The sequence below is a fragment of the Myiozetetes cayanensis genome, unplaced genomic scaffold (assembly GCF_022539395.1).
Source record: "Myiozetetes cayanensis isolate MyiCay16 unplaced genomic scaffold, myiCay2020 scf13, whole genome shotgun sequence".
Taxonomy (NCBI): Eukaryota; Metazoa; Chordata; class Aves; order Passeriformes; family Tyrannidae; genus Myiozetetes; species Myiozetetes cayanensis.
Window position 1 is genome coordinate 22,092,629 of NW_026086937.1, and position 13,222 is coordinate 22,105,850.

Sequence of the window (13,222 nt, forward strand, 5' to 3'; positions counted from 1 at the left end):
CAGCTCAGGGCTCCCCTGGGCAGCAGCTTCACTCCTCAATTGTCCCTCAGTACCCAAAATTATCAACCAAAATACTCCTGGCTTTAGTCCTTCAGGGAGATGATTTCAGTTTTTAAGGAACATGAAAGAATCTCCACTGAAATCTTAAGACCAGGAATTCCAGGTCTGCTTAAATTACTGTAGGGAAAACAAACAAACAAACGTATTCTACGCATAAAATAACATTTTTATTATATCAAACTATTTCTCTGCAAAGTCAAACAATTTACCAAAAGCTCCTGTGAGGCACAAAAGGGCTCCCTGGAATCAGCCAAGGAACTCATCCCTGCACACCCCGTGCTCCACAAAGCCACACACTCCTGCTTTGTAAGGCAAGCTCAGCTCAGCCGAGGAGTATCTTACCCAATTACCTTGATGAGTAATTAAACACGAACAAAGTGCACTCTGCAGCAGCCCCCAGGAACTCCCCGCTCAGCACTGAGCCTGCCACTGAAACGAGGGGGAAGGGTCGAGTTCCACGGGGAAAACGGGAACTTTTCCTACTGAAAGCAAAAGCCCCTTCTTGCAGCTCCCTCCTGTCCCAGTTTTGAGCCAGAGCCTGTTAAAAACACAGCAGTTCTGCCACGATTCAGGACCCACCCGAGGGCATTGCTGGGTGGCTGACCCAGGGCTGGCCCTCCCTCAGCTGTGGAGCCTCCACTCAAATATTCCCTGGGGAGTTTTTCCTCCCTTTTTTTCCTACAGGAAAAATGAAAAACAGGGGCGCTGCCAGGAGTAACAAAGGTGCCCCAGTGTGAGAGGCTCAACAAGGCTCAGCTCCCAGCAGTTACAGCAGACACCAGGCAGGTCCAGCCCCGCTGCTGACTCAGCTACTCACAGGCAGGAGGGAGCAGATTCCAACCAACAGATTCCTCAGCAGGGGCTCTCTAAACTACCTCCAGTGCCAGGATTTGGAGCTGGGCACTCCAAACCCAGGCTCTAGTCCTGCAGCAAGGCCCGGGAGCATCGCTCTGCTGCTCGTGCTGGGGTTGTGTCCCAGGAAAACTCAAGGCGTTCCCGGATTTTCCACAGGGCCAGGCTGCTATTTCAACACGCTTCTGTGTGCCAGGGTTGATAAAGAGGAGCAGTAATTATCTGGGAGCTGCAAGACAATAAAATTAAGACATCAGGGATCACAAGAAGTTGCCCCTCAACTTATTTGCTTCGCCAGCCTTTGGTTCGTTTCCCTCATTAGGTGTTTAATTAACTCTTATTCCTGGATTGCAGCGAGAGGTTGATTTGCTGGCTCTTAGAAGCAACATCCAAGCTCTTAAAAATAAAGATCTCATAGTTCTGTCCTCACTTCTAAGCCCCCTGCTGTGTTATGGATACCTGAGCTCCCAGTCTGGAGAGGTATTTATTCCTTAAACTAAAGTCATCAGCTCTTGGCAGTAATTTAGCCAAGTCATCTTCATTCTGACGTCTGAGTCTCTCCTGCTCTTCTGCTCTGCAAAAGAAAACTGGTTTAAGATATTTGCACTGGTAGTGCAAACCCTGGTGGGTGCAGGTTTAGTTTTAATGCCTGTTTTTAACGTGGCTATCAGATTAAATGACACTCAGATGTGTCTGGGTAACCCCAATTCAACATAAAGAAAGAGAGAGGCTGTTTTCTGCAGTTTCCTTTTATTTAGATTCCAAGATTTCAGTAGAAAGAGAAACCTTCTGGGTTGTTTGTTTTGGTTTTTTTCCCACAGATTACAACGTGCTCAGGGAGCTTCTGTAACAGCTTTTACTGGCTATTCAACAAGTTCCCCTCCCCTTGAAATAAAGATTACAATACAAAGAGAATCAAGTGTCAAGAAGGCAATACCAGACTGCTCAGCAGCCTGCAGAATTCTTAAATCTCCTACAAAAAAAAAAAAGGCAATTTGACCCGATTATTTGTAACTCTTTTTCCATGTGAGTGTCAAAGAGAACCAGAGCCCAGGCTGTGAACACCCTTCAGACAGTGGTTTGCATTAAGACAGTGACAAAAGCAGCAACAGTGACCCCTTCCCAAGCTCTGGCTGAGCTTCCTCACAGAACAAACAATGCCATTTGAGGCAGGAATCTCCACCCCACCACCACGTGCAGCACAGAAAAGTCTGATACAAAATGTCCTAAATGAACCTGCTTGCCTTGGCTGGCAGAGCTTCAGCACAGTGCAAAAGGCTCTAAACCCAATTCAAAGATGATTTGGCATTAATTAAAAGTGGTTACAAAGCTGAAAACTGAGGCATTGCCTGTAACCCCCACCCCCAGCTGGTGGTTAATCTTCCTCAGGGTGCAAACTAAACACTGGCACTCTTCAAGCTGCCATGGAGCTGAGCAGAGTTCCCCCACTCCGGGATGCCTTTTGCTATTCAACTTTCTTTTCTGAAAAAAAATGGAAGTATTTATAAAGAAAATCAAGCAGGTTCAGTACTGGAGAGTCCTGACAAGGCTGGTCCAAGGCAGTAAATCCCCCAGCACCCCCAGGAAACACTGGAGCTGTTGCACACACCCCACCTGGGCCAGGCAGGCCACAGAATTCCAAGCTTTGGGGGATTTTTGTTGGATTTGTGTTAACAACTGCCTGGGAGCTTTTGGCTGGAGGATGAGACTCGTGAGGACTAAGCCAGAAAACTCAGCAGGTCTTAGTTTCCCCTGAGTTTTCCTGGAGATTGGTGTGTGAAAAGAACAAGAACCAAAACCCTGGTAAAGCCCACAGCTGGAATTCCATGGATGGGATCAGTTTTGTCATTCCTTCCAAAGGGAGATCTGGCCTTTTGGTGCCACTTTTAAATCTGGTCCGTGCTACAGCTGACACTAAAGCCAGTGATGTTTGCTGCTGAGTGGCTCAGGTACCACAGGAATGAGGCAGTTTTAAATAAGAAATACAGCATTTTTAAACACATTTCAGATGGAAGGCCACTGAAATAAAGGGAAATAGCAAGGAAGAGTGCCAGGAAAGGACACCTGATTGCTGCCACCTCCTCTGAATGTTCCCTCCCAGGAGGCAGGAATAGGAAATCCTGCTGCTGACTGGTGAGAGGGAAAACAACATCCACCACCAACAGCAGGAGGGACTGACTTCACACAGGGATCTACTGAACCTCTTCAGCTTCAACATTCCACTGACATCTTCTGGCTTTGGTACTTACTCAGAGGCAGCTGCTTTTTGCAGTTTTTCCCTTTTCTTTGCAGACCAGTTGAGGTCCCCACCTGCAACGGGAGAAATGAGCACCCTGAAACCCTCCCAGCTGGCCTTGTTTTGTAGCTGGGATAGCACAACTCGCTGCAGGAGCTCTCAGAGCACTGGAGGAATCAGGGGGGTGATTTTACAGAAGTAGGAACTGAGGTAAAGAGAAAGAGCAGCGTGTTCTTAACCAGGTGAGCAAGCAAAGCCAGGACCCAAACTAAGGAAACAGTTCAGTTTTTACATTCACAGGTTCATGTACACTCCACTTTGATAAGAAATAAAACCAGATTTTTTTCCTAATATAGAAACACCTGCAGAGTATCCTCCACAGAGTTCCAGGGTTTAAAGTGTCCCAGTGAGCCAAAGGACAGGTACCCTTGAGAACTCCAAGAATTATGATTAAAAAATACCAAAAGCAGCTGCAGACCCTTACCTGTGAGGTGATTCACAAAATACAGCGTGACCACAGCTATCAGTGACACTGAAACAGAGAAGGAACAGTTTTAGCTGACAGGAACTGCTGCAAGGACAGAGGAACAGCTTTAACCTACAGCTAAGTAACAATTAAATATTCATGGTGGTTGTAACTGAGAGGAGGGTTTTCCACCAGCATCTCTTAATTGCTTTTGAAATTCCCACTAAATCTGGTAATCCAGAAAGGATTATTTTAGTATTAGTTACATTAATAAACAGCCACCATGAACATGAACTGTAAAAGTATCATCTCTCTACCCTTTTACTACATTTTCCTGAAACACAAACTATTACACCAAGTCACTTCAATAAACCACTAGAACACTTTCACTAAGTTTGAGATACTTTCAGTATTGCCCCAGCTGAAGCCTCTAAGAGAGGAGTTATTACTGGCTTACAGGAAATATTAAGAAATAGAGCCTAATAAAGCTCCCTGAATGCACAGACTCTGTTTTCAGAGTGTTTAATACTTACAGCAAACACAAGCACTGAAGAAAACTTCCAGAAACAAATATCCTCTTGTGTCCAGGATCATGCCAGCTGCGATGGCAATCACTGCCAGCCCCAGGTTCTGGATGGACTGCATGCTGAGCACAGACAGGGAGATGAAGATGAACTTCCCCCCACTTGCCTGGCACGTGACAGTCCTGACTCCCCAGTTCTGCAGAAGTTTCTGTGCCTCTCCCACCCCCACATCCTGAGCGACCCAGAACTTCCTCCTGCCACAAACCCGTGGGAATTGGGACCCACTGACGCCTCAGAACTGCTGGATATTCCTGGGTCAGGAGCATGGGGGCAGGGCCACTGCAGAGAATCATGGAATGGGCTGGCTGGGAAGGGAATTTACAGGTTATCTTGTGTAACCCCCAAGCCATGGGCAGGGACACCTCCCACCAGCCCAGCTTGCTCCAACCTGGCCTTGGACACTCCCAGGGATCCAGGGGCAGCCACAGCTTCTCTGGCCAACCTGTGCCAGGGCCTGCCCACCCTCCCAGCCAGGAATTGCATCCCAATATCCCATCTAACCCTGCCCTCTGGCAGTTTGAAGCCATTCCCCCTTGCCCAGTCCCTCCATCCCTTGTCAGCAGTCAGGTCCTGGAAGGCCACAGTTGGGTCATCCTGAAGCTCTCCTCTTCCAGGCTGAACAATGCCAGCTGTGCCAGCCTTCCCTGGGGTGTCCTGGTGCCCCTCTGGACCCCAGCAGCAGCACAGCCAGCCAGTGCAGGTACTCACAAGCCATAGGCAGTTCCCAGCTGGTGCTCCGGGACAACGAAGGCCACCATGGGCCACAGGGCACAGGCCAGCAGGGAATAGGCCACCCCCAGCAAACACTGGGGACACAGCAATGAGAAACAAGGGTCAGGTGAGGTGCATTTCTGCTGCAGGGGGCTCAAAAATTTACATACTGGTCTTCCCCCTTCTCCCAGAAGTGAAAAACAGAGCTCGAGCAACACTCCTTATAATAGCACTCTAAATAAATATGCACGTTTAGGAGAGAGAACTTCATGCAGGAGTGACCCACAAGCTCTTTTAGTAGCACTAAAGACTCTATTAATTAGCATTAAAGAGCATTAATTAGCATTAAGATTGATGCTGCAACTCCTATGAAACAGCTGATAAAACAGGGAGCCTGTTTTTAAAGCCTGACCCTGGTGAGCACCTTAAACCCCAGTCCACAAGCAATTTTTCAGGGAATCTGCCCTAGGAAGGGGAAATCAGCAATGAAGATTTCTGCTGAGGTTTGCCAGATCCAATACAGCACAGGGCAGTTTAAATAATACTAACAAGCTTCAGAAATATAATAAAATAGCAAGCTTTAGGAGAAAATTGAGCAGGCAGCATAGTAATTTAGTTGTAGAGTAAGGAGTCTTTTCCTCCTCAAAACAGACACAACAATTCAGCATCAGCTCCGTGGCTTGTTTAATCACATTTAGCTATCTATCAACCTCCAAGAAACAGTTACCATTGCTATCCAGGGGTTCCAGAAGGTGAAAGCCAACATGATGTGAGAGGCCAGAGTGGTCACCACAGCACACAGAACCCAGATGATGTTCTTGCCCAGTTTATCCACCAGAAGGCCAAAGACCGGGGACATAGGGGCTGATATGATGTACACAATGCTGGGGAAACACAGATGACAGAGCTGAGACTTCCTTAGTAAAAACACACCCACACCTCCCAGTCGTCCCCTGGGCCACGTGAAATCTGTTTATCCACTTCAACAGGAGACCCCAAACCTCCTCCCGCTGCTCAGGGCCCGAAGATCCATCCTGCACCCCTGGAAAGTGGCAGTGTTACTCATTAAACCAGCTGAGATCAACCCCAACACACCTGTTAATTGCACTTGCTTCCTGGGGTGAGAAGTTGAATTTCTCAATAAAGAAAACCCTGAAGGAAGAAAAAAAAAAAAGATTCAAGAAAATGTACAAATGAAGGACAAGAAATAAATATTAAGATAGACAAAGACACAAGAACCCACTTTCCCAGAAAATTAAATAGAGCTTTGATATAAATATCACAGATTCTCATTTATAATGGATTTAGGAGCTTTTTATCAGACTCCACACATTTTTGTGTAAGGACCATTTAAGTTACACTTTGAGGAAAAATATCCAAAGTACAGAACCAACCTATAACCCAAATACTGAGCTTATAAGCATGGAAGGAATTCCACAGGACACCAAATTCCACACCGAGTTTTAAATCTGTGCCTGGTTTTAATCAGGAAATAAAACATTCCTCAAGCTTCTGAGCTCAGCCCACGTCCAGCACCGGCATTTCCCACAAAGCTCAGCAGAAAAACGCAAAGTTCTCAAGGAGTTAGTTAAAAGTCTGCCCAGATTCCAAGGGAAAAGCAGGATAAGTGAGTGGCACTTACTTCCCGAGTCCTATGAAAGGAAAAACTGCTGCATAGTAACAGACACAGATGACAAAGATGAGCCACAGGGACAAGGAGAAATCCTTCACATCCGTCAGCTTGATCACTTCCCCTGGAGGAGACACCACAGGTTCAGTCAGCACAAGCCAAACCTGGGATTGCCCACCCTTAAAAAACACCCAGGTGCTCCCAAGTCCCTGCTAAAGCTCATCCCTGTCACCCTCCTGTCCCAGTTCCCACAGTGGGAGTCACTGAAGAACACACCAAAGCCATGACCAAACTGTCCCTCCCACACCGAGCTGATGGATCAAACCTCTCAAAGTCTCAGGCAGCAGAATTAAAGATACTTTGCCAGGGAAATGTTGGATCAGCTGCCAAAACTCCTGTCTGGAGCCTCCTCCAGGTTAAACTGGTGTTCAAAACTGTAAAACTTCCCAGTGACATAAAAATGAACTGAAAATTGTGATTATAACCATGAAGATGTTGAGCAGCAGCTCAGTGGATCACCCCAAGTGCAATCCTGCAGAGTGCAGGGGAACTGGAAGGGGCTGTCCCAGGAGACTGAAGCCCAGGGCAGGTCCATCCCCAGCACTTACCTGTTTTCCCTTGCTCTTTACAAAGCAGCTTCTCTGCTCTCCTGTCCAGGTAAGCCAGGATTAATGCACAGGTCAGGGAGAAGAGACAGGTTACACCCCCTGCAGGAGGGAAACCCCACATGGTCAGCTGACAGCTCGGCTGGAATTTGGCTTTTAAGCCCAAAGAGTGGAGCTTTTGTCAGATCTGTAAAGTTAAAATGCTTAATGAAGCATCAACATGCATGCAGGGCAAATTCAGGAAGCCAAAACCCAAACATTACTGACCTATCATGAGGGCCAAGCCCAGGGTGCTGGGACCAGGGTAACCCAGGAGATCCTGAACTCTGGAGTAGACCCATCCCATGATATTCATGTTCACTGTGCTCCCCTGGGCAGAACAGATTCATGTGAGGAATAATTGATTTCACAGTTATATTAATTCAGAGCAGTTATATTAAATCAGGCAGACCTGCTTACTGAACAGGTAAAGATGCTAAACAGGGAACTTAAACACCAGGAACAAGGATGAAAGTATTCCCTGCTGGTTTGCAACAAATTAATCACTGCAACAATAATAAACCATCACAAATTAAATTTTACCCAGTTATTACAGTGTTTCCATGAGGAGTTTGGAAGTGCCACAAAACCCCCCCTCACACAGTGCATTAGCTCCTAAATTGAGCTGAATTTAATGTAGCAGAGCAAACAGGATTCCCACCTGACAGACCCCAGGAAGAAGAATTCTCCCCTCCAAGGAAGGGATCCATGGCTGCAATCCCAGGGCTCCCAGCAGGTCAGCTGAGATGAGGGAACTGCTGATGAACAGCCTGAACAAGAGCCAGCCCAGCTGGGACCAGCCCACTGCTCACCCAGGTGACAGAAAATACCTGCAGGGCTTCAGTACAGGCCAGGGGGCTGAAGATGACCCCAAAAAAAGAGGCACAGCTCCCCTCTTCTCTCTCAGCTGGTCTAGCAGTGTAAACCCAGCCACAAAAGCAGCTCTAGCAGCTGGTTAAGTGATCACAACAAAAACAAATCCCACTAGAACCAGGCAGAGGGACAAAGCCACCCTAGAGCAGCCATAAAGAATGTCCCTCTCCACCTGCCCTGATGAGCCACAAGCCCTTTCAGCTCCACAAATGAAAGAAAGGCACTTACAACTCTGGCCATGCTGAGCTGTAACCCAAACACCAGGTTCAACTCCTTGCCTTTGAACCAGCTCACTGCATAGGTGTTCTGGGCCACTGCCAGGGACTCCCCTCCAATCCTACAGAAGAAGGAGGGACAAAAAGAGAACGTGTGAATTGCAACAGGCAAAGCAGCGAGGTGCAGCAGCTGCTGGCAGGCCCGAGGTGTCTGAATTTCAGAGGAATTTAAGTAGGTTTAATGCACAGGCACAAGGCAATGAAATTCAGAATTCCAAACAGAACTGCAGGGTCTAAAGAGCAAGTAAAAGTAGAAGGGATTTGAAGTGTTCTAGGAGTGATTACAACGGCAAGGCTTGCAAAGTCCAGGAATGCCACTGAAGCTCAGCCTGACAGAGGCCTCAAAATGCAGTCATTTTAATTCCAGGCAGCAGTTTTGTGGGACACAGGGATGGGCCTCACCTCAGGGAGCACAAATGTGCCCTTCTCACTCACCCAAATATGAACCTGCCCACGTCCATCAGCCAGAAGGTGTTGAACAGTGCCCCCAGAGCAAAGACCACCTGCAAACAGAGGTGTGAGGGGACATCAGAACTGTGCCATTCGAGGATGGGACAAACCAGAGCCACCCCAAACAGGAACAGGAACCTTTCTGCCTCCCCAGCCCTGCAAAATGACTTCACACCCACTTCCTGCTTCTGTTTTTATTTTTTTTTGGCTTTGCTCCTTCTGCCTCCTTCAAAATCCTGCTGGCAACACAAAACCCAACCTGGCACTTGCACTTACCTGCCCAACACACACAAAGATGCTGAATATTATGGTGCCCAACCTGGAAGAGAAGGAAAAGATCTCTGTAATAAACTGTACAGCTCAACACTGCCCTTAAAAACCCGGTAGAACAGCCTGGTGTTCCTGGAGCCAATTTAGTTAAGCCATAAAGGGAAGGAAGCTCATTTATACTGATGGAAACTCCTAAATCACCCGGGAAAAAACACATTGTAACTCCCAAAACCTTCGTATGACGAAGCCCAAAGGCCACCTGCACCTTTGGTTTGCCAAAACCACGGAACAGGAGCGACACAAACACCCCACTCACCGGACTCCAAACACTCTGTCTATCAGAAAGCCTCCAAAGAAGCAAAGAACCACGTTGGGCCAGGAATACCAGGCATAGAGAGCCATGAACTGGGCTGTGTTCACCTTCATGTCCTGCAGGAGGGAGGGGAAATAAAACAATAAAACAAACTTGTCAGGCAACTGCAGGGCCACAGAGTAAAGATCCAAGCACAACCACACAGAAAACACTGAGCTTTCTGATCTGGCCACTGCCCGTCCTTCAGAGGATCCCAGACTGCTTTGGGTGGGAGGGGCTTAAAATCCATTCTGTTCAACATCAGGGACACCTTCCACTTTCCCAGGCTTGCTCCAACCTGGCCTTGGACACTCCCAGGGCTGGAGCAGCCACAGCCTCTCTGGGCAAAACCTGTGCCAGGGCCTGCCCACCCTCCTGGGGAAGGATTCCTTCCCAATATCCCACTCCCTGTGTCCATTTCCAGAAGCCCCCAGACAGCCACTCACCCTCTGAACCTGTGTCTGCAGAGCTGCAGGGTTGTCATAGCAGAAGTAGCTGCCTGGGGGAAAAAGGGACAGCTCAGAGCTCTGCCCTGGCACCCCAAAGCTAGCACCCCAGACCCAGCACCCCCCAAACCCAGCACCCCCCAAACCCAGCACCCCCCAAACCCAGCACCCCCCAGACCCAGCATCCCCCAGACCCAGCATCCCCCAGACCCAGCATCCCCCAGACCCAGCACCCCCCAAACCCTGCCCTGGAGCTCAGACATGTACCTACATTTATCTTATTTAAAACATTACCACCACTCCCCCTCCTGAGCACCCCCCAGAGCTGAACACTCCCCAAACCCCACATCCCAAACTCCAAACCCCAGCACCCCAAACCCAAGCACCTCTCACCCCAAACTCCAAACCCAAGCCCCCAGCACTTGAACCCCCCACCCCAAATCCAGGCATTCCAAACCAGAGTCCCCGCATCCCGGCACCCCAAATCCGAGTCCCCACACCCGAGCTCCCGAAAGCAGAGCATCCCCACCCTAAACCCTAAAACCAACCCTCCCTCCCCGCTACCCCAAGTCCCCCAGACCCCAGGCACCCCAACCCAACTCCCCACAGCCCGCCACCCCGAACTCGAGCCCGCCACAGCCGAGCCAGCCCCCCGAAACCCCAAATCCCAAAGCCACCCCAAATCCCAAAGCCACCCCAAAGCCGAGCGCGCCCGTCCCGCACCGAAGCCGAGGAAGCACATGAGGGCGAGCACGATCAGGCGGTGCGGGAGGCGGCGGGGGTCGCAGGCAGCGGGCAGGTTGCGGGGGGGGCCCGGGGCTCCCCCGTTTCCACTTCCATCCCCATTTCCATCCCCATCTCCAGCCCCATCTCCATCCCCGTCCCCATCCCCGTCCAGCAGCGCCCGCTGCTCCTCGGCCGCCATCGCTGCCCGGTCACGTGAGGAGCGCGTCACGTGAGGAGCGCGTCACGTGAGCCCCGCGTCACGTGAGCCGTTCCCATGGCAGCGGGGGGGGGCCGGGGGGGGAACATAAACAAACAAATATTAAATAAATAAATAATAAATATCAAACAAACAAATAAATGTTCAACATCAGGGACACCTCCCACCAGCCCGGGTTGCTCCAGCCTGGCCTTGGGCACTCCCAGGGATCCAGGGGCAGCCCCAGCTTCTCTGGGCACCCTGTGCCAGGGCCTGCCCACCCTGCCAGCCAGCAATTCCTTCCCAATGTCCCACCTAACCCTGCTCTCTTTCGGTTTGAACTCTCTGCCCTTTGCCCTGTCACTCCCATTCCTGAGCAGAAGTTCCCTCTGCAGCTTCCCTGGAGCCCCTTCAGGTGCTGGAAGGCTGCTCTGAGGTCTCCACACAACCTTCTCTTCTCCAAAGGCGTTTTGCTTGAGCTGTTTGCTGCAAAAGGTTCTTCCCAAATTATCTAAACTCTTGAAAAATATATTGGTTCAGTGTAAAAAGGGTCGACCCCCCCCCCAGATTTCACGTTCTTGCACCAAAGATGACCTGACTCCTGTGTGTGCCTCATCAAGTACTTTTGTTGAAAACTTACTCTTTTTGAATAAAAGACACTCTCAATGAGGCAGAAATCCTTGTAATTTAAGCCCAAGGATTTATTCTGCCACCTTTTTCAGGGTGGCAGAAAGTTTTACCTGAGATGCTGAACCAAGACATCCACTTTCCAGCCACTCTGTCATCAGCTTGGTCAGGAACCACAGAAGAAGGTCAAAATAACTTCTCAAAACACGCTGGAATGGTGTGGTGAACGAGCTGAAAACTCCTACTGGGCATAAAATGCTTCTTTTCACTCAACATGTGTCTTTTCAGAGACCTGCCAAAAGAGAAGCACGTTATTAAATGAGTGAGTCGCCTCCTCAGGTGCTCTGAGCTGGTTTAGATTCTATAAAATCCAGGCAGCTCCTTCACTTTACTCCCACTGCTCTGAAAAACATGGGTTTAAGTCACAAGGCTTCCTTGGAAAACCCCAAAACAACAAACCCAAGGGTTTCTGTTACAAACCTGAGAGTTTCTGCACCAACCCCGTGTGTTTCTGTCCAAAACTCGAGGGTTTGGCTGCCACCTGAGGGAGCTCAGAGGTAACCGGGGACCTGCAGGGCACCTGGAGTTTTATTTACCAGAGTATTATCCCCAAAAATAATCCTTGATACTATTTTCAAAGTCAGTTCAGTAATCAGAGAGAAGGTAAATGTAGAGGACTGGTAGCTGAAGCTGAAAAAGGCACCTAACACACACTTTTCAGTGCTTTATTGTTGTCTTTAACACTGCTTTGGTTAACACTGCAATTTTATTCTTTAAATATGATATTCTCATATGAATTTTAAACCAAGGTAACATCACTAACTCACACGGGCACTTTGGCATCAGGATCCCACAGAAACTCTCCCCTTTAACTTGGGATCAGTTTTAGCTTTTATTTAAAGGAAGATCCAGAAAAACAGATTTTTATCTTCTGAGTCTCAAAGAGGCTTTTTCACCCCGTAAGAAAAGCAGTGGGCAAAACCACCCAGCGAGCAAACATTTCAAACTGCAATTCTGATGTGGGATGACAACATTTTGGGCAGGATTCAGCTGTGTGTGCCAGTAGGGATCATGGAAGGGCCCAGCATTCCGAGGCTTTCGGACCGTCCTCCCCTCTTGCTGGGTTGACTTCGTTTCATCAATTAACCCAAATCTCCACAATCTTTCAGGCTGCCTTGGGGATCAGCATTTCATCCTGTGTGCTTTTGTCACAAGAGGTTTGCACACTGAAGACCCAAATATTCACTCTGCAAAAGGACTTTCTGAGAGCTTCTGACAACTTGCCTGTGCCAAGTGGGATGACAAAGGAGTCCTGGAAAAATGAACCCTCAGCCTAGAATGGCATCCTCTGCCACGTTACCAGGAGGATTTTGAAGCACTGGTTTATGATCTTCTTGTCCATTTTAGTCTGTTAAATCTCTGTGATGTTACAGTTCAAGGCTTCCTTACTGGAAGAAATTCCGTGGGTCATTCCTGTATCAATACGTAACAAATATGAAATGACAGAATCTCCCTCCTTTTCCTGTAAAAACAGTGATGAGACAAGGCCATGGCAGCCCTTACGACCTCAAAGGGTGACTATTGTTCAGATCTCCCTCTAATTTGATTATTTAAACTCAAGAATCCTGAATTTGTCTTTTTTTTTTTGAAGTCTGTGTTCCCCTGAAAACTTCGAGCTCGTGGTTTCCTTAAGTCTTGGGGTGGCTTTTTTTTGTCCTCTCTTCTTCCTGCTCTTGGGAGACCAGAAATCCATCTGAATTTGCTTATTCTAAGTGAATTTCTTATTCTTCAGAAAGAAATGGATGAGTGTTAAAGTCCACGAAT

The 13,222-nt window shown here is 48.5% G+C and overlaps 1 protein-coding gene across 3 annotated transcripts; it reads right to left on the minus strand.

Annotated features, from left to right (window-relative positions):
- Positions 1 to 205: 205 nt before the first annotated feature.
- On the minus strand, positions 206 to 10,734 carry MFSD1 (major facilitator superfamily domain containing 1). Of its 3 annotated transcripts, XM_050308727.1 has the most exons (17): positions 10,573 to 10,734; positions 9,850 to 9,902; positions 9,368 to 9,480; positions 9,058 to 9,100; positions 8,767 to 8,834; positions 8,285 to 8,393; positions 7,412 to 7,514; positions 7,148 to 7,246; positions 6,552 to 6,663; positions 6,005 to 6,061; positions 5,637 to 5,793; positions 4,907 to 5,004; positions 4,148 to 4,260; positions 3,633 to 3,680; positions 3,162 to 3,222; positions 1,372 to 1,486; positions 206 to 1,141 (listed from the first exon to the last, which is right to left on the minus strand). In XM_050308727.1, the coding sequence occupies exons 1-17, from the start codon at positions 10,589 to 10,591 to the stop codon at positions 1,082 to 1,084; spliced, it is 1,428 nt and encodes a 475-aa protein (XP_050164684.1). In that variant the 5' UTR covers positions 10,592 to 10,734; the 3' UTR covers positions 206 to 1,081. The 3 variants fall into 3 exon arrangements, with proteins under 3 accessions (XP_050164684.1, XP_050164685.1, XP_050164686.1); XM_050308728.1 differs by lacking the exons at positions 206 to 1,141; positions 1,372 to 1,486 and adding an exon at positions 1,644 to 2,394 and having other exon boundaries at positions 10,573 to 10,724; XM_050308729.1 differs by lacking the exons at positions 206 to 1,141; positions 1,372 to 1,486 and having other exon boundaries at positions 3,158 to 3,222; positions 10,573 to 10,724.
- Positions 10,735 to 13,222: the final 2,488 nt, after the last annotated feature.